Consider the following 20,312-nt stretch of genomic DNA (forward strand, 5'->3'; position numbering starts at 1 on the left):
GGGCCCGGGCCCAGGCCCAGGCCGCTGTCCCGCTGTTCTGTCCCACGCTCGGGGGAAGGGGTTGTGAAGGGAAGGGTTAAGGCGGCGCTGGGCGTCGCAGCAGCCCGGGGGTGGGGAGGGGAGAGCTCGTTCCGTGTGCCCGGGTCTGTTCTCAAGGCGGTTTATAGGGGGGTTGCTCCACGGGAACTGGCTCCCCAGAGAGGTTGTGGAGTCTCCTTCCTTGGAGACTTTTAAGACCCGTCTGGATGCGTTCCTGTGTGACCTGCCCTAGACTAGATGGTCCTGCTCTGGCAGGGGGGCTGGACTCGATGATCTCCAGAGATTCCTTACAACCCCTAACGTCCCTCACCTCGCTGTGAGAGCGATAGGCCGCGAAGGCGATGGGAGGGGAATTCTGAACAGGTCCAGGTACCAAATCCCAGGGCTGGGCCTGCTCGTTACTGTGTCCCACGCAGAGCAGGCCTCTGCTGCAGGCAGGGTGCTGGTCCCCGACCAGCCCAGCACACCCCTTGTCCACTCCTGGCATACAGCTAGGCCTAGCGTCTCGAAAAATTAGGAAGTTATTGAAGCCTTGCTGTGGTCCTGCTTGCATGAAGATGTTTTGTTAAAGGCTCCTTTTCAAGACAGAAGAAAGAGTAGCTTTTTCAGATCCCTTTGAGGTACTGATTCCTCTGTGCAAAGTTAGGGCTCTTGTGGGAAAACTACAAAAGTTGCTGCAAAATCTCAGCTGCGCATTCTTGAAGGGATGTAGTACACCATTTGTTGCTGACCACACATAAAGCATTGAGAAATGGGGTTAATGTTTATCTGCTGCTGTTCATTGAAAGCTGAAGGTTCAGAGTTAATTTACTGGAATGTCTTTTGCCTGGTAGCATATTCCCAGAGTATTCTGTATGAGGGGAAATAGCTCAGTTCTGGTAAAACAAGGTTATGTGGGGTAAGCAAATGTAGTAGTTAAGTTTTTATGCCAGTCTGAGGCTTTCTCAAATTCTTCTTTAGCTTGCCCTTAAGTTTGTAAAAATAAAACATTGTAGTGGGACCATGTCGCTTCACAAGTTCTTAACTTTCAAAGTCGTGGCTTGGAGATCATTTGATATTTAAAACAAAATTTTCATTAGAACATCTTTGTTTTGTAGACCTTCTGGAATGGCCTCAGTCAAAATGTTCTCAGAGCAGCATCCAGCAGAAGATATGCGTAAGTATTTCCTCGCTGTCTTGTGTTTTGCTCTTTGTATTTACTGTCCTACTGATACCAAGACTGATTAGTGGAGTCAGAGATGGAGTAACAGAGCAAACCCAGCAAGGTGAAACTGGAACCTGTACATAGTATTTTTCTAAGGCTCTTTCTTTATATCTTGGTTTTTTTTTCCCAGGGAACTTTAAGAATTGTTCTTTCCCCTTCTCACAGAGATGTGGGTTGTTGAAATCTGTTTGATTTTAAGAGAAATGAAAAAAAAACCAAAACATACACAACAAAAAGATATCCCAAACAGATGGAACAAAATTTATTTCAAACAGCTCATGCATTTTAATCACTTGTTTTTCTTACTATGAGATAATGGGAGAAGAGGAGTGGTTGGTTGTGTAACTCGGTCAGGTGTTTTGTGGCTGGTGCTGATTCAGGACACAGAACTGTGTTTGTGTGAGGAAAACTGCTCAGTTTGATTCTTACAGAGAATCTGAGCAGCTGCATGTTTCCAGGATCCTTACGTTCTATTATTTGAGCTGGAGTTCAGAGGGACTTGGCATCTTGGGCAGTGAGGTGGTAAACGTGGTCCTGCTCTGCCTCCAGTGTGCTCTCTCCATGGCTTTGTTTATCAGACAGAACGATCACTGAGGAGTTCTCTCCGGCCTTGAAAGGGGTAATGCAGGCCTCCTAGAAAGAGGAGGAGGTGCAGATTTGTCTTGTGTAAGAACCACTCCCATTTTTGAGAATTAAATTAATTTGTTGCTCCTCAGGAGCAAAAAGATGATTATCTTTTGGCTCTGGCTCAGAGAACCCTGCATGGGTTGAGTAATTTATTATCTTTATGTATTCTCTTCATGCTAAGCAGCAATAAATAAATTTTCAGTTTTTTATTAACATTCTGACTCCAGGTGGATGATTTCAAGCAAATGGGAATATCAAAAGTAACCCAAACTGAGTCTGGTCTGTGTAGGGACAGGTTTAGTTACAGCTTTATGCCAAAGTCTTAAGCGATGTTGAGAATATAGGTAGTAAAGATTATTCTGGTAAAGAATATTTGGTACATCTGCTTAAACAAAGAAGGATTTACTTGCAGGCATCTGATTGAAAACAGGGGCTCAAGGTTCAGTTCCTGTGTTGGAGAACACCTGAGGTCAGAATACAGTGTGGTGTTTATGCTTCAACACCTAGTGAAGAAACACTTAGGCTTGTCTTCAGGGTAGAAAATTTTTTGTCTACCTAGTAATTTTATTTTTCCCATAATGTGCTTTACAGCTCAGAAGCAATTAAAGGTGCCGTTATTGGAATTGATTTGGGGACAACAAACTCCTGTGTGGCAGTCATGGAGGGAAAGCAAGCAAAAGTGAGTGAAAAATCAACACCAGCTCACGTTGAGGCTGTTAGAAGCCGAGAGTCCAAACGGGTGTTCTCCCAGGCGACGAGTTTTGATGGCACCCTGTTGAATTTTTCTGCATAGGTGCTGGAGAACTCGGAAGGTGCCAGGACAACGCCCTCAGTGGTTGCCTTCACGTCGGACGGCGAGCGGCTGGTGGGGATGCCGGCCAAGCGGCAGGCGGTCACCAACCCCCACAACACCTTCTACGCCACCAAGCGCCTCATCGGGCGGCGCTTCGACGACCCGGAAGTGAAGAAGGACATGTGAGTGAGGGGGGAGGGCAGGGCCGCCCCCGGCAGCGCTGCCCAAAATGCTGTGCTCTGTAACGGGGCCTGGTCTCAGATGGAACCCTCTTCTGGGTGTAGTTAGGCCCTCGTGTCTCGATGGCTTATGTTGTCAGGGCCAAGCTGGGTTGTCATAGAAAATCACAGAATGGTTTGGGTTGGAAAGGACATTTAAAGGTCATCTGGTCCAACCCCCTGCAGGGAGCAGGGACATCTGCAACTAGAGCAGGTTGCTCAGAGCTCTATCCAACCTCACCTGGGATGTTCCCAGGGATGGGGGCAGCGACCACCTCTCTGGACAACCTGGGCCAGGGTCTCGCCACCCTCATTGCAAAAAAATTCTTCCTAATACTTAGTCTACTTTCTTTCAGTTTTACTACATTAATTACTGATCTTTTTAAGGCTTTCAGAGAAGTTAAAGGTCCACCAGTTAGTCTCAGTTCCCCCAAGCCTTGCCAGTGCTGTGCAGAATAGTCAGCAGCTACCAAAGGAGACTCCTCTCATTCCTGAGGGTGTTCACAGACAAAGGTCTATGGTCACACCTGAGGCTTGTGATTCACTGATAAAGCTGACTAAAAGTACACATTGGTACTTCTGAGTCTCACTGGATCCGAGGCTGCTGCTGGCAAGTTCAGCATTCATCTAGAACTTGTATGTGCTCATCTGCTGATGCTAACTGCAGGGGTTTTGTGCTGTATGCTGGAACAGAAATAGAGTGTGGCATTCTTCTGTCTTTTAGCAAGAACGTTCCATTTAAAATTGTCCGTGCCTCCAACGGCGACGCCTGGGTAGAGGCTCACGGGAAGCTCTATTCTCCCAGCCAGATCGGTGCCTTTGTGCTCATGAAGATGAAGGAGACTGCAGGTTGGTACCGTTTGGTCTTTGCCATCTCTGCACAGAAGTGTGACCTTGGTGCTGGGCTGAGGAAATGCAGCAGCCATAAGGATATTTTTTGGGTATGGGGACCCTTGTGTAGCAGAGCCTTAGATACCAGATACCAAAGCCTTGAGGAGTCGTGGAATCATTAAGGTTGGAAAAGACCTCTGAGATCATCAACCCAATGCTACTGTGACCGCTAAACCATGTCCCCAAGTGCCATGTCTTAAAAGAGACGGAAAATCAGTGCATATCTCAGTCTGGGAATTTTAGCAACATTTTAATGCTTTACTTAAAACATTCTTACTAAAAATGGATACAGATTGAGTTGATCTACTGTTCTAATTGGACTGAAAGCACACAGGCTCAGAAGGGGGGAGCCCTTTCCGTTTCTGAGTGGCTTTGTTCTTCCTCAGCTGCAAGACACCTATCAAGAGAGTGTCCAAGGGACCCAGTTGTTGAGCTGAGTGAATAGCTTCTTAGCCAGTGCTGACTTCACGTCTTCACTAGAGAAAGTTATCCGTTGCCCTGGAGAAATTTCTTTTTATTTTGCTCATTTTCAATTCTTAATGTTGTTCATGGGGAAAGTGAGTATAATACATAGAGATAAGGGTCAGTAGCTGCCTTCTGCAGCCATGTTTGGTAAATGTTGTACATCCAGTGATAAGTGTTTGCAGCGTAGAACTGAAGGTTGCTACTGAAGCTTCATCCAGAGTTTTTTTGAGTGTCAGGTCCTGGACACTTGCTAAAGATCCATCTGGATGGGATGGGTCTGACTTACTCTGAGGATGATGTTCCTCTGCCTTAAGCAGGGGTCTGCATCCTTTAGGTCTGTTGGCTTTTGGCCTGAATGCTACATGAGTTGAGCTATGGAATGATCTGGCTTTGCAAGCAGCACAGAATAACACGGTGTGTAAGGTCTGAGCAGGGCTAATGCACGGACATAAATCCTGTCTGTGCATTCTCACTGCATCATGCACATTCCTAGTTTTCAGCAGGTCTGAGTCTGCATTTGATCATATCCTTTTTTGAGAGAAGTTTGTGACCTGAAGTTAGGATGTAATGTCTGTTTTTCCTGACTTGGTGTCTCAGACGTTTGTGAAGTTACTATCTGTACCTTATTTGTACAGTGTAAAGGTTACCTACAGCAGACTCTATAAGCAGAATGAATATGAGCAAGGTTTAAATGCATCAGATGCTGAACACTAATGAAAACAGTCCCACACACTTAAAAAGACAAGCTCTTAGATGAATTCTTACTCACTAGTGGCATCTAGTCAGTGATTGAATTGTGGGGGCACTTTGCTGTTCTGTCAGAAGTCTATGAGCTACTCCATGTTATGTGGAAGGAGCTGATTTCTGCTCAGCTCCATCTTCCCAGAAAGCAGTGAGTTCTTGGGCAGCAAGCCTGGCTTCTCTTCTTGGTTCAAAAAAAACAATTTCAAAGTACGTAATAGTAACACTTTGGTGGTATTCTTATCCCATAAGGATAACTTCTGTTTTGTCTCTGTTTTTCCTCCAGAAAATTACCTGGGACATGCAGCAAAGAATGCTGTGATCACAGTCCCTGCCTACTTCAATGATTCTCAGAGACAGGTATTGACGAAGCTGTAAGATTTTTTACAAATTGTGTTTAGTTCCTCCCAGTAGTCAGCACTCTTCCCCTTTTCCCCACAGGCTACAAAGGACGCTGGGCAGATTGCTGGCTTGAATGTTTTGAGAGTGATTAATGAACCAACAGCAGCTGCACTTGCCTATGGTCTGGACAAGTCTGAAGACAAAGTGTAAGTGCCTGTTGATGACACCTTCCCTCTCCAGTAAGCGTGCTGCAGTTTGCTTTGGAAATGCCTCTGCTGCTTGCTGCTTTATAAAATCATTGGCTGGAATTCAGCCAGAGTAGACTCAGGGCTGTGAGTCAGTGCTGTGTAATGTCACCCCTGTTCTGTGCCAACCATACTTACTCAAGAAGGTGAGTTCATAACTTGCAGCTACAACTTCATAGTGAAAGCTGTGTGTCAGTTTAATTCTCTGGTGGCAGCAGTGGTAGGAGTGGCCCAGGACAGATGCATGAGAGGCTGTCAACATTGGTGTTGAAGCACGAGAAGGGCGCTGAGATTTGGTGCTGGTATCCACAGCTGGGATCTTCTTCCCTGCCTGCCTTCAGCCTTCTGACACTGTCAAGGGTGGTTATATAAATGCAGGGAGCTTTTGTTAGAGATTTTGTGTTTCTGAGGTAGATGACAGTGCTGTGAAGGGCTCACATTTTTCAAAATGCACTTTGTAATGGCTCTGGCGTCCCTGCCCTTGTCAGTGAATGCAGGCCTTTGTTGTTCTGGAGAAGGACCTGCCCTCTCTGAAATGACGGGCAAGGCTGAATGTTGTGCAGCACATCCTGAGAGGAGACTCCCCCGTGGGCTGGCAGTGAGTGTGCTGCGTAACTAGAAAGTGATGTTTTTCCGCATCTGTTCTTGTAGCATTGCAGTCTACGATTTGGGTGGTGGCACTTTTGATATTTCCATCTTGGAAATCCAGAAGGGAGTCTTTGAAGTGAAGTCCACCAATGGTGACACTTTCTTAGGTGGAGAAGATTTTGACCAGGCTTTACTACAGCATATTGTTAAAGAGTTCAAGAGAGAGGTAAGGTATCTCATGAGAATTCTACCTTGTATTACACTGGTTTTCAACCTCACTTAACTTAGAAGAATGGGAATTTTCTTGAATTACTAAGACTTGGTTTGTACTCTGTGGCACTGTTGAAATTTAAGAGTTTTAAACACCTGTTAGCCTGGCCTCCATTTCTTATACTTGTTTTCAAGGTGGAATATTCCTCTCCTGGAAGACACAGAATAGCAGGACTTATGCCTTTTTCTCCTCTATTTTTTCTGTCTTTTTTCTGCCTCTTTTTACCTCCATGCACAATCTGCTTACTTTTAATAATAAAAATCTGTGATCCAGTTGAGTGTGTCAGCACAGATGCCTGCAGGACAGGGATGGCAGCAGGAAACTGCAGTGTGATTCCAGTTCTTTTGCTTTTCTATTCCATGAAGCAGCAGCTTTTTAAGCTTCAAACAGTTACTTGCTGTAGAGTCACTATCAGAGCAGAGCAGGATAGCAGATGTTCTTGAAATGCTAAATACCTTTGCCAGGAGTGAGCAAGATGAGCAGATGTGCACATATCAGGCTGTATTTCCATAAACATCTTCACAGCTGAGAGTTGATGGGAATATGAACTGGGATGAAGAAAAGCTCTGTGCAATGTTAACCCATGTCATTTGTCACCTAGATGGGTGTTGACCTGACTAAAGACAACATGGCCCTTCAGAGGGTGAGAGAAGCATCCGAGAAAGCAAAGTGTGAGCTTTCCTCATCTGTGCAGGTAGGTGGCTGGGTGCCACCCAGGCCAGTGAAACCTTGTGATATGCTTAGTTTTGCATTGTTATGGTTTACCAAATTATGTGAAGGTGAAGTTGCTGCTTTCTTTTCCTTGTGGTGGCAGCACAGGCTTCTGTGTAACCAAATGGCATTGCTCTAACAGAAAGTCCTTCAGCAGGGTGGACTGTTTGGAGCACAGTTATTTGTTGGAAGCTGAGAACATTATCGGGTGCTGGGCTTTGCCTTTCTTCTGGCACTGTGCTCTCTCATCTTGCAGGGAATATGACCTTATTCCCAGCTTGCCATGTATTCCAGAAGTATGAAACTGGGGAATTTAGCTCCAGCTAGTACTGCTGGGTTACTGGAAGCACTTGTGGCTTTGTGCAAGCAGTTCCAAAATCTTGATGGTACTCATTCCACTGAAACAGCTAATTTGTCTAATAACAAGAAATAACTTCTGTAAAGAGTCTTTGCTTATTTGCCTATAGAAGAGTTGCCTAGACAATGGGCAGCATGTACCCCCTTTCTTTTTTCCACCCACTTTGTTTATTAATGCATTCAAGCATGTCCTTTAGTCACTACTGAATAAGGAGCTGGAGAAGCAGCAAGGTGGTGGTGTAATAGTCTTGCCTAAGTGAAATTAAGGTCAATTATATAGTAATTGAAATGGGGACTCTGCCAATTTCTAGATTCTGAATAAACTTTTTTTTTTTTGATGGTGGTCTTTCTGTTGGCTAGTGGAGAGCTCATAGCAAGGAGTTGAGGCCAGTCACAATGGGTGCATAGTTCTGCCAGAGACATAGCAGGCTCTGTTTTACTAGCTCAAGAGTTGGCAAATACAGGCTGTTCATACCAGGAAAAGCTGAATTCCTTAACTCTTTAGCAGTGAAGGGAAAACAACTTGCATTTGGCCTTCTTTTCCCCTAATATTTTTGACCATGCTATTGATAAAGTGAATGCACATGTCCAGTCAGTAACAGGTTTAGTTCTCATTGTATAAACTTAATCTCTAGAGTTAAAAGCCTTAATGTTTTTAATTGCTTGGATTCATAGTCCCTTTTGATGTCAGCATGACTCAGCACTTGAACAAGATGGTTGCAGTATAAGATTTGCTTTAAAAATCCAGCATGTGAATCTGTAAATCCATGGAAAGTGGGGATTATGGTCCCTGGCTCTGACTGGTTGTGTGTCAAATGGCAACGGACCGGATGTTGAATATGAGTTGTTTGCATTCAGAAAAGAGCCAGGAGTTATTTCCTTCAAGGAGCTTACCTTATGAGACACGTTAGTCCTTTGGCAAGTCCTTCTGGAGCTCTGGAGGTGGGCTTGCTTCTGCGTTGTGCTAAAGGCAGGGGATTAGTGTTGTGACTTCGGATATTACAGCTCCTTGCTAGGATAGAAGCTAAATTGTTTTGCTTAATGATAAAAGACCTCAAAATCACACAGTAGTAAAATCAGAACTTTAATGATTATAACCATGAGATGTGTGATGATCCTGTCTCTTGTCTGGAACATCAAACATAGAAATATACCCGCTGTCACTTCAAGACCTGGGCTTGTAGATGCTTCAGGACAGGCACAGCAGAACCTAAACTTGATCCAAAAGCTGCCTTGTTCCCAGTTCTTGTTTTTCACTCCCTGTTTGTGTGCTGCAGACTGATATTAACTTGCCGTACCTCACTATGGATGCCTCTGGACCAAAGCACTTGAACATGAAGCTGAGTCGCTCGCAGTTCGAGGGCATTGTGGCCGACCTGATCAAAAGGACAGTAGCGCCATGCCAGAAAGCCATGCAGGATGCTGAGGTCAGCAAGAGTGACATCGGGGAAGTCATCCTCGTCGGGGGCATGACCAGAATGCCAAAGGTATGAGCTAAGTCCCCGCTGGAGGCAGCGCTGGCACAGCTGCCCCCTGCTTTGGTAGCTGTGCTCTGTAGCAGGGAAGTTAGGAGGCTGATGGCTGCAGAGCTCCAGCAGCTGAAGGCCCTGGGAGCAGAGCAGCCCTGCTGAGCAACCACCTGAAAGCAGCAGCGAGGGACTCTCTGATCTGCTTTAGTTAGCTCAGCTTGGATTTGGGGGCTGGAGCTGAGCTTCACAAAGACGAGCGGGAGTACCAGGAGTTGAAAATTCAGCTGGACCAAACAGGAGCAGCGTTGCTCAGATACACGGGGGGGTTTTCTCTTGGGGTGAACCCGAGTATGTGATAAAGGCACGCTTCAATGATGACAGCTTGTCAGTCGTCTGTGCCTTCCAGTGGACTCGTCCTGCTGTGTGGAGCTAGCTGTGAGTGCTCTGGAGAAGCTGCACAAGCAGAACAGCTCTATTCCCTGCTGACTGCCTGTATTTGGCTTCCCGCTGGAGGCTGGGTGTTGTCAGGTGGATTTAACTGGCTGTTCCAAACACTCCTTACCTAATACCTGTCCCTGGTATTCTGGGGTGACAAGCACCAGCAGGTCACTTAGGAGCTCGCTCTGCTGGCGTGCATGGTCTTGCAGCTGATGTGCTGGCTGCCAGTGATTTACTGCTGTGCACACAGGGATGCAGAACACTCCTTAGCTCCCCTGAAGGCAGAGCTGAACTTGTGTGCGCACCGCTCTCCTCGAGGGTACAGCTTGTCCTGCTCTACTCAGGTCATCAAAATCTCATTCCACAGGGGTGGGTCAGGCCCAGGCTGTTGGTTTGCTGCTAGGATTTGTGGCTTGTGGGTCCTTTCTAGGTGTCCTGCCTGGGATGAGTTTGGGGTTTGGTGGTGGGGTTTTTAATTCCCTGTGTTAATGAGCCAGCTGGCTGGAGGTGATACTAGTGTGTGCAGAAGGACACTGAGGCAGGGGGACCTGGGCAGCAAGTTAAACAGAAGCTGCTGCTCTGGCCAAAGCTCAGGTGGAGTGACTGCTGTACCTCCACGTAGTCCCTGGGTAAAGGAAAAATGGTGTGATTAGCTGTGTATGTCCTGGTGGAAAACCCTTTTAGAAGTGGGGAGGCCCTTCCTGAAATACTGTGTATGTGTTGGAGGTGGAAAATGGTACTTCAGTACTCTTTGTTTGGTTTTCTAAAAATTACTAGTATTTTTGTTTTTACACCCTATCTATTACCCCCAGCATCTGTGGCTTTGAGCTTACCCAGTGGTCTCCTGGGTGCCTGTGGCTCTGGCTCCAGATTGGTGCCAACATGTTGCAGGTAGCACAGAGCCTTGTCCTGTGTACATGGATGTGGAACATTGCTATGAGGAGGGAACGGGCCTTCTTTGGAGCTCCCACACAGCCAGTACTCCAGGGAACGTGAAGGGGGTGGTTACAAGCCACGTTTCTTTTGTGCTCTAAAGAGTGCCCGTGGAGGGGGAACCTTGCACTGGGGTCTGAGCTCACACTTGCAGCGTGCTCCTCCGAAACGGGCACTCCTGGCAGATGCCTCTCAGCTGAAGTGGACATTCCTCTTCAGCATGGCTTTCTGTGTGCTGATGGGGACCTCACACTGTGCTGGGAGAGGAGGGAAGCTGTGAGCAGGAACCAGGTCCCACATCCTTCACTTGCAAGGCAGAGGAGAGACTACTGAGCTGTGCCTGTCTGGGTTCTTCAGCTGTGAATCTGTTGCAGTCATGAGCACATCCTTCTGAAAGGGCAGAGCTGTGAAAAAGCAGCTCAAACTATGCTGACACAGCAAATCTTCTGGTGGAACAGCCCATCAAATTCAGGGTTTGAAAATACTGTACTTTGTACAATTTCCTTTATTGCTTTTTCTTTTTTCATGCAGACAAGATAACTGTCCTCCTGCTCTGACTTCTTTTCTACCTTCCCCGTCCTCTCCCTTGACAGCTGTGCTCTGCCTGGTATTGGCTTGTACAAGTGCCCAGGGAACAGCCATAGAGTCCCAGAATGGTTGGGGTTGGAAGGGACCTCTAAAGGCCATCTGGTCCCTGCTTAGTGTAAGGGTGTTGGACATCTTCAGCTAGGTCGGGTTGCTCAGGACCCTAGTTTTTAGAGTCAGGCCTTGACTCCTGCTTGATAAGCATGGGGCAGTCCCTTCTGAACTTGGCTGGGCTGTGTGAAAAGACTTGGTGGAGGTTGACTTGCAGCTGGCACACTTGATGGCAAGAAAGCCTCTAGAGAAAGGATTTTCTACACTGAAATGGCTGTGTTTAATAGGGTGTGTGGACGATGGGGAATTAGAGAGCAGTCACAAGCCTGAAGTTTGGTATTTCTGTCCTGCCACAGGGTTCTGTGGCAGCAGGAGCATGAAGTTCCAAACCTTTAGCCAAAGCTGGTGTGTTCTCATGGCACGGGGTGGTGCTGGGTCGCTGCTACGAGCTGTGCTTTCTCCTTTCAGGTGCAGCAGACTGTACAGGAATTGTTTGGCCGTGCTCCCAGCAAAGCAGTTAATCCTGACGAGGCTGTTGCCATCGGGGCAGCCATTCAGGGTGGTGTGTTGGCTGGTGATGTCACTGACGTGCTGCTGCTGGATGTGACTCCCCTCTCCCTGGGGATCGAGACGCTGGGAGGGGTCTTCACCAAGCTCATCAACAGGAATACTACCATACCGACTAAAAAGAGCCAGGTGCGAACCGACTCGAGAAGGGTGGGTCGTTTGGTGGTGGTCTTGAACACCCAGTGAAGGCTACCCAAAGCACCCCGGTGGGTAGTCTTGCCTCCTCCTCATCTGGCAAGGAGAAGCAGCGTAGAAATAGGGTTTAATGTCAGCTACTGAGTATCTCTGACTATTAGTGTGCCTGGGAGGAGAAGTAGGTTAATGCAGCTTGAGCCAAGCAACCCCGTGATGGCTGTGGCCTGGTCAGGACTGCAGTGTGCGTGCCATGATGTTAACTGTCAACACATCATTCTGAAGAATTGTGTGGAGACCTTGTGAAACTGAGCGCCACACCCATCTGAGACCACCTTTCTTGGTCTGTGCCTCAGTAGGGATAGTTTTTTCCTGTGTTTAGAGCCCTGGTGGACTCGGGTGTGTAATGCTTTCTCTCACTCTGTCTTGCCTGGGTCTGGTGACTCTTGTCCTGTCCAGAGCTGGGGCAGAGTCCTGCTGCTAGGAATGTGCCAGGCTGCCACTGGAGCCTGCTGCTGGCATCAGCACCACCAGCCTCCCTGGGCTCAGGTGCATCCAGGACAAGGTGCCAGAGAGCTTGGCTGGTCCTAGTCTTGGTTCCTCAGTGTCTTGTCAGAGAAACAGGGGAGCAAGTATTTAATGATTATTTATCTCTTCAAAGCTGCTTCTCTTCATTTGTTTCCTTGTTGTGTAGCCAGCTTGTAACTGCCTCAGTTCACGTGTTGTCATTTACCTATCCAGTAACTTTCTGTTCCTTTTTTGCAGGTGTTTTCAACAGCTGCTGATGGGCAAACTCAAGTGGAGATCAAAGTGTGCCAGGGAGAGAGAGAGATGGCTAGTGACAACAAACTTCTTGGCCAGTTCACGCTGGTACGTTGGCCACTCAGTATTCATGAACTTAGAGTTGACCTTCTCGAGAAATTCAAAACATCCTCCATTTCATTTGAGCCCCGGAGACAGTGTCGGGGAAGAGTCATCTTACAGAAGCCGTTTGACCTGATTTGTAGTTAAAAAGCAGTCTCTTGAAGGCACAGCCTGGTTCTGGTGTCAGAGGAGCAACCAGCATGGGAGGGGGAGCTCACGGTTTCTAAGCTGCCTGACCAGCTCCCTGAACAGGGTTGGTTTGGTTAGTTTTGGCAAAGTTTGGTGCTTTACAGCTCCTTGTCCAAACTTGCTGTCGCTAGGAACAGCCCCACCAAAAGGAAAGGCTTTGCCTCTCTGTTGTGCTTTTGAAGGAGCCTGTTACTCTTAAAACACCACTGAAGTGTAGTTCTGTCCAGAACTGAGGAAGTGGAGCATCCTGACACGTCCATGGAAGGACCGTGTTTATCAATGAAGCAGAATCTGTGTCACCTTGAAACCAAACGTGGGGGCTGCCTCTCCCGGCGTCTGCGCACTTGTCCGGGGTAGACCTGTAATCTGTAAAGAAACTCCGCGCTCAAACAGGGCGCAGGAGTCTCGGCTCTGGGTGAATTGGTGAAGAGTTGGTTAAAGGAGAGGTCCCCGAGCTGAGGCCCGTGTGGTTCTCGTTGGCAGGTGGGGATCCCTCCGGCGCCACGCGGGGTGCCCCAGATCGAGGTGACGTTTGACATCGATGCCAACGGGATCGTCCACGTGTCGGCCAAGGACAAAGGCACCGGGCGGGAGCAGCAGAGTGAGTGCCCTTGGGTGTTGCTTGGGGCAGGGGGGAGGGAAGGGTGTTTTGGTGGGGCCCTGGCATGCTGGGAGTCGTGCTGGAGTGCTGCCATGGTGGGCATCCCACAGCCTGGCAGTAAGGACCACACGAGCAGTCTGGTGCCAGGGCAGCGTTGGTGCAGTTGGAGTCATCTTAGCCTCAGTGCCCCCTCTGGAAAGGAAGGCAGAGTTTTACCGGAAGAGTTTCTCCTGGAGAGGGAGAAGTGGCAACGGACCCCGTAGTTCCCTTTGAAGAAGTAAAACTTGGTAAACATGTCAGCAAGTTCACTTGCTGACAGATTGCTGCCAGCGAAGGCTCTCTTCCTGCAGATTGGACAGAGATGAAGGATCTGACAATCCCAAGATGAAGGAAGCCCTCACTGGCAGGGGTTTACCATGTTCTAAGGCATTTTGCATTGTGTGACAGCCTTCTCTTGGTCTTACCATCTGTTGTGATCACTGTAGCTACCTACGTTTTAACGGAGTTCAGCTGTTTCTTGGGGTTCCTGAAGGTATCAGCAGTGCCAGGAGAGGTGTTGGGGGTACAGGTTGGCTAAGTGGGGGCTCCCAGGTGTTTGTGGAGCAGTGTTCTTCCCACTGCTTTATAGAAGTGTGCTCTGTCAGTGAGGAGCTCAGAGCAGGGACATTCTGCCCTGTGCTACCCTAAAGGGACAAAAATCAGGGTTTGGTAATCCTTGTACTTGAGTTGTTCTTGAGCTGTGCTCCTGGGCATGCTGTTCCTTCAGGAGCACCTTCTGCTAACACACAAAGAGATTGTTGCCTGTGTGAAGGTGACGGCTTTTAAGGGAGAAATCAAATTGGGAAGATCTCTGTTGACTCCAGGGCATATCGCGTACAGCTGAACAGATCAACCCTGTGTTAAGACTCTGTTTTGTTTCTAATTACTCTGCTACAAAGGTTTTGAAATTCAAGTCTTTTGAAGCAGCAGGTATTTTGAGTAACCACCTCGTTTGTTTTTGTCGATTGAGGCTGGAAATGCCCCTGTAAGTGGTGGGAGGCTTAGGGACTAGAAGCAGTTGGGATGTTCTGCTCAGCAGCACAGTGAAATGTTAGGCTGGGTGTTCTGGGGTAATTAACCACACAGTTAAACCACACACTTGCTAAAGCTGTTGTGGGCTCAGAAAATTCATCTGAAGCATCTGTAGATTCTCCTGATACAAAATAGATCCCTCTTGTGCCTGTAACTGGGAAGCCTCTATCCTTCCTTCAGTTGTTTGTTATAAACAACCACTTGAGCAACCAGATGCATGCTGTGGTTAAAAAAAAAAATCATTAACTCTAATATACTAAATCTAATAGTTAATATTGGCAACTGGAAGGTACATGCTAGTCTTCACTACAGTGCTTGGCTTTTGGCATAAATTCCTTTCCAAAACCATGCTGCCTGCTACTTTGATTTCCTTGTAGATTTTTCACGTATGGCAACCTTCTAGCTCTGAGTAATTGTCTCCTGTATGCAAATGTGGTCCTAATTATAAAGCTGAACTCCTCATGCCATGTCTGCACCCAAAGGACACGTGTGTCTCTTCAGAGTTGTGTTGTACCATAGACAAATGCTATGAAGAAAACTTTGTTCTAATGAGGATCTGAGTGTACTTTTTTGATGTTTTCTAACTTGGCAATATTCAGGGTATTGGTCCTCTCTTTCCCAGTGAAATGATGCTTTACTGCAGAACTTAGCTTATAGCTTAGGCTGCATTTTCTTGGCACAAATGGAGAAAAATACGGGACCTTCAGAACCTCACCTGTAGAATCATGTCATGTTGTCTTATCCTGCTAGCAGCCTGGGCTTCTTTCCAACAGGGAAAGGAATCTCTGCCCTGGTAAAATGATTCCTTCTGTTTGCATTTATTTGTTGCTGTTGGAGGGGTATTTTTGCTGGACTTTTTAAAATGTTCTGGTTTTTAACCTGCTGGAGCACTCCTTTGGTTTGAGGGTGTTGTGTCCTTCATTGCCAGGAGGAGCAACTGAAGAAGAGCTGAGGTGAGTTGCAGAGCAGTGGGCAGGAGGAGCCTGGCAGAGCTGGGGAGCTCACTGATCTAAGATGTCAGGCACTTACCTTGCCCGCAGCATCGCTGCTGCTTCAGAGACTGGCTGTCCTCAGACTGGCCATGGGGTCTTTGCTAGCGCTGGGCAAGGCTGCTGCCATCCAGGGTTTGGGAAATAATACCCTCCTTTCCTCAAAGATGAGAGGACATTCCTTATTGATGCTTCTACTCTACCGCAGTTGTTATCCAGTCCTCCGGCGGCCTTAGCAAAGATGAAATTGAGAACATGGTGAAGAATGCAGAGAAGTATGCGGAAGAAGACAGGCGAAGGAAGGTAACGTGGCTGCTGCAGTGTCCGCCAGAGCTGGCTGCTGCTCCTGCTGTTAACTGTGCCCACCTTTGAAGGAGCTGTTGGCTCTGATCTGTGTTGCTTGTGCATTTACCCAAATATCTGCTTTGCCTCCTGATATTCAGCTTATGCTCCAGAGCTGCAGGGAGGTCTATGCAGAGGCGTTTACCTTCTCACTCTCTACAACTCCGTCAAAGGAGGTTGTAGGGAGGTGGGGGTTGGTCTCCTAAGGAACCAGTGATAGGACAAGAGGGAACAGCCTCAAGTTGTGCCAGGGGAGGTTTAGGTTGGGCCTGAGGAACAATTTCTTCTTCTTGCGGGTTGTCCAGGGCTGTGCCAGGCTGCCCAGGGCAGTGGTGGAGTCCCCATCCCTGGAGGGGTTTCCAAGCTGTGGAGATGTGGTGCTGAGGGACATGGGTCAGCTGGGACCTGGCAGTGCTGGGGGAATGGTTGGACCTGATGATCTTAAAGTTCTTTTCCAACCAGAACAATTCTATGATTTGGAATTTGAGTTTGGGCTGAGTAGCTTGCCCTGGACAACTAACATTTTCCTCCCTGAAGAATTCCTGGGATGTGGAGACAGCAGCTAGCAAACTCACCTGCTTATTACTCGGGACAAACAGCTCTGCAGCTGCGGTGATGCCTTTTGTCACCAGCACTTCACTGTCCACCTTCCCATTCCCTTGGCTGTTTGGAGCCAGCTGGGTTCTCACAGTGCTGTTCCATCTAAATGGAGGCAGTATGGTGGTATTTAAGCTACTTTCTCTGAGTTTCTTTTAAAGCTGAATTTACAGAACCTGCCAAGCAAAGCTGCAGCTCAACCTCTTCCTTCGTAGGTGGGGAGTTGCTTTTCCAAAGTGCTTAAAACCTCACTGTGGCCTCTTGGTTGCATCTCCGATGCAGTATTTGCCCTCAGGGCCAGTGAAGCCATCAGGAGGTGTTTGAAAGCCTCACTGACCTGAGCAAGAAAAGGTTGACCCTTGCCTTGCTCGAGTGACTGAACCTGTGTAGCATACATAGGGTTAATGGTTGGAACTAATTGGTTTAATGAGGGTAACATGAATGAATTATGCTACTAAACACAGCACTGATTTTGAAGCGGACCCAGCACAGGCCTCCTGGATATGACACCAGCACGTTTTAAGGGATGGCTGAAAGTGGCACACTGAGCTGGCCCACCCTGTGCTCTCCTGGTCTGTAGGATTGTGCCTCAGGTGTTCAGGCAGCACTGTGGGTCTCACCCTCAGCACTGGAGGGATCAGGAGGGGAGAGTGCATGGAATAAATTCACACAAAGCACGTCGCCTTGCCTCGGAACCTCTGAAGCCACAGAGCATTGGCTTATTGGCCTTCATATTGGCCTTGGTCATGAAGTCCCACTGGTTACATCACTGCCCTGAAGAGCAGGTGGTGGCCTGCCATTTGAAGGTGATGCTGCACTGAAAACTTCCTTGTTGCCTTACTTTGACCTTAAATTGCTGAATAAGTTCTTCCCTGTTTTTAGTGGAACTTCTCTCTGTCCCAAGACCTATCAGATGAGGGTGATGAGGTTACTTTCTGAACTATCACTTCTCTTCACTTGACTTGCATAACTGTCATTGTCAGCATGCCATTGTTATACCTTCCTGATCATGGCTTCACTGCCACAGAGGCATCACGAATGCATAAACAGAGTTACCACTCTGCTGGACTTGGCATCCAGCTGTGGACTTTGAGAACCCACAAAGAGTGAAGGCATAATGTAGAAACAAAATTATTTTTCTTCAGCTTTGCACTGTGAGTGATCAGTCTCCTGAGAACATTATCACACCCTTGTTCAGGTAGACTGTTCTTGCAGATGGGGAGGGCTGGGTGTCCCAGGGCTGTTGCTGGTGAGACCGTGACTGAAATAGGTCTCGGCAAGTCTCCTGCTCCTCTGTGCTTCCAGCCTGCCCTGTCCCGTGCTGTTTGTCTTTGCAACAGTAACATAAGCAACTGGTATTAAGAAATACAGAAATTAAGAATGCAGAAAACTGCAACAGTGGAGTTTTCCCACTGTTAAGATGCTACAGGCATTTGTGATAAGAGGGGACTTGTAGCAATAGGACAATGGGTAATGGGCTCACACTGGAAGAGGGTAGGTTAAGATTAGCATTGAGGAAGACACACTGAGGGTGGTGAGACACTGGCCCAGGTTGCCCAGGGAAGCTGTGGATGCTCCATCCCTGGAGGTGTTCAGGACCAGGCTGGACGGGGCTTTGAGCAACCTGGTCTAGTGGGCGGTGTCCCTGCCCATGGCAGGGGAGTTGGAACTAGATGATTTTTAAGGTCTCTTCCAACCTAAACCATTCCACAATTGTATGACATGAGTAAAATAAGTCAGGGCTTTAGTTGTCTCTAGTGCCCTTTGCTGGAGAAGCCTAAGAACACTGTCCAAAAGCTCTGTTGCCTTCCAGAGGAGCAGAGCTGTGCTGGCTCTGCCGTTGCTGGCTTCTTCAGTGTGCCGAGAGCTGTGCTGCATAAGCTGCTTCCACTTGCAGGGAAGTGAGCTGGAGCGTGGAAGTGTGAGGGCTGCCTGGCAGAGACTGCTGGTCAGGCTTCCTGGGGCCCGAATGTCACTAGAAATGCTCTGGGTGCATTTCTTCTCCTCACCATTAAGAGGGAACCAGAGTGGAACTTGGGAGTTTGAGGAAAGAAATGCGGGTTGACAGGCAGCCAGCTTGTGTTGCTGGTGATGTGCAGTGGGCCCTCATGAGCTCTTTTGCCCAGGAACGTGTGGAAGCTGTGAACATGGCCGAGGGCATCATCCACGACACCGAGTCCAAGATGGAGGAGTTCAAGGATCAGCTGCCCGCAGATGAGGTAGGTGGTTTGTGATCCTCTAACAGCAAAGGAGGTAAGGTTCCTTCCTAGAGGCTCTCACCTGGTGGCTGGCTCTGGCCAGTGGCACCACCTCTGTATGTGTCCCCATGCTGTGGGAAGTTGGCAGAGTCCTCAGGTCTTCTGGGTGTTGCACTCTGACTGGTGTGAGGACCCACTTAAGAGGAACGCAGCTTGGCAAACAGCAGATAGCCTGTCTCCGAGCACAAGCTCAGTGCCACTGGAGATCTGAGAGCCTGGGAAGCTGGTGGTGAAAGGTTTCTGCACGAATTATGGCCTTGGCTTAGCCCTGCAGTGGTCTGATAAGAGCTGTACTGTGGCCTGTGTGAGGACAGTTGAGCCCAAAAGCTGGAGCTGGGGAACAGGGCCTGCCAGTGTATTGGCAGAGGGACAAAGGTGAAGCTGCTGGGTGGCCCCAGCACCCCAGAACTTGGAGGCAATGAAAATTACTAGCTCCTATTTTTTTTTTTTTTCTGTCTTTGGAGTGGATATTTAGTATTGAGTGCTTTTCACCCAACTCTAAGTGACTTGAATTTCTGCATTATGAATTTCAAAAGTCAAGTTTAAAACCAGTGACACAGTCTTCAAGCGAATGACTCTGAGGGAACGAGGTTCCAGTCACTGGTAGGCAGCCTCTGACCAGTTTGAAGGCTGTTCTATAGCTCTCTAGGATGGGTACTGACTCTGTCTGGGATGACCGTCCCTGGAGCTTTCTCTCGCAGGAGCACAGAGCCTAAACCCCTGCTCCCTGCAAGGACTGCAGTGCTTTTTTGGGGGAGTACTATGAGAAAGTCGGGGGTGGTGCTTGGAGGAAGCCCCGTGCTGGCTGGGTGGAGATGGTGGCCTGTCACAGAAGGTGAACATCGCCTCGCCCGTCCCCTGGGTGTGAGTGCGAGCTCTGCCCATGTCCTGAGTGCCAGCAGTGTCCCCAGTAACCCCGCTGCTCCGGGCCTGCCTCTGCAGCAGCCTGCCAGGCTGCCGGGGAAGCGCCAGACTGCGTGGCGGCCTTGACAGATGGCTCCAGGGGCTGGCACGAGACCATCTTGCTTTTTGTTTGCCTCTCTGCTCCTCCCACGTGTGACAAAGGGATTCAACAGGGTGGCAAACAGCCTTACTCCTTGGCTTTCTGACAGCGCCTTAAATGCAGATGAGAACTGGCTCTGTTACCTTTCCCCTGCCCCTGGGGTGGTGACTGGCGGGGCGTGCCAAGGAGAGCAGCTCTCATCCTCGGCGGGCTCTCCACTCTCTGCAGGGCTTTCTGTCCTCCGTGCGAGGAGGAGACCAATTAATGTCAATGGTGACACATTTAGGGGCGTGGCCAGGTGCCCCTTGGGAACTGAGCACAGTCCCACTCCATGCAGACCGTATGGCTCAGTTTGAGCTTCTTTCATGGCTTCTGGCAAATAATTAAAAAAAAAAAAAAAGGTAGTTTTGCTGTCGCTGCTAGGTGGGTGAAGTGATGGGGAAGACATTCCCAGTGGATGAAGTGTAGGATTTCATTGTGGGTCTTTTTGTGACTTACTTGCAGTGCAACAAATTAAAGGAAGAAATTGCTAAAATGAGGGAACTTCTGGCTCGTAAAGATACTGAAACAGGAGAAAACATCAGGCAGGCAGCAACCAGCCTGCAGCAGGCTTCTCTGAAACTCTTTGAGATGGCATACAAGAAGGTAGGTTCACGGTCATTTCTGCAGCCCTCGGGTGGGGAGGGGCGAGTCAGGAGGCTGAGGTAGGAGTGGTCAGGCCCTCAGGACCT

At 48.4% G+C, this 20,312-nt stretch overlaps 1 protein-coding gene across 1 annotated transcript in view; it reads left to right on the plus strand.

Moving 5' to 3' along the window:
- Nucleotides 1-1,136: 1,136 nt before the first annotated feature.
- Nucleotides 1,137-20,312, plus strand: part of HSPA9 (heat shock 70kDa protein 9 (mortalin)) — a gene marked incomplete at its 5' end in the record, with an annotated part of 19,930 nt that continues 754 nt past the window's right edge. The window contains 15 exons of the mRNA XM_008944080.1: nucleotides 1,137-1,195; nucleotides 2,462-2,549; nucleotides 2,664-2,845; nucleotides 3,606-3,730; nucleotides 5,265-5,338; nucleotides 5,420-5,526; nucleotides 6,217-6,379; nucleotides 7,026-7,118; nucleotides 8,770-8,979; nucleotides 11,437-11,664; nucleotides 12,433-12,537; nucleotides 13,204-13,321; nucleotides 15,590-15,684; nucleotides 18,447-18,539; nucleotides 20,086-20,226. Coding sequence (XP_008942328.1) covers nucleotides 1,137-1,195; nucleotides 2,462-2,549; nucleotides 2,664-2,845; nucleotides 3,606-3,730; nucleotides 5,265-5,338; nucleotides 5,420-5,526; nucleotides 6,217-6,379; nucleotides 7,026-7,118; nucleotides 8,770-8,979; nucleotides 11,437-11,664; nucleotides 12,433-12,537; nucleotides 13,204-13,321; nucleotides 15,590-15,684; nucleotides 18,447-18,539; nucleotides 20,086-20,226 — 1,881 coding nt within the window. The remainder of the gene's footprint in view (nucleotides 1,196-2,461; nucleotides 2,550-2,663; nucleotides 2,846-3,605; nucleotides 3,731-5,264; nucleotides 5,339-5,419; nucleotides 5,527-6,216; nucleotides 6,380-7,025; nucleotides 7,119-8,769; nucleotides 8,980-11,436; nucleotides 11,665-12,432; nucleotides 12,538-13,203; nucleotides 13,322-15,589; nucleotides 15,685-18,446; nucleotides 18,540-20,085; nucleotides 20,227-20,312) is intronic.

Source organism: Merops nubicus, unplaced genomic scaffold (genome assembly GCF_000691845.1).
Source record: "Merops nubicus isolate BGI_N331 unplaced genomic scaffold, ASM69184v1 scaffold10160, whole genome shotgun sequence".
Lineage (NCBI taxonomy): Eukaryota > Metazoa > Chordata > Aves > Coraciiformes > Meropidae > Merops > Merops nubicus.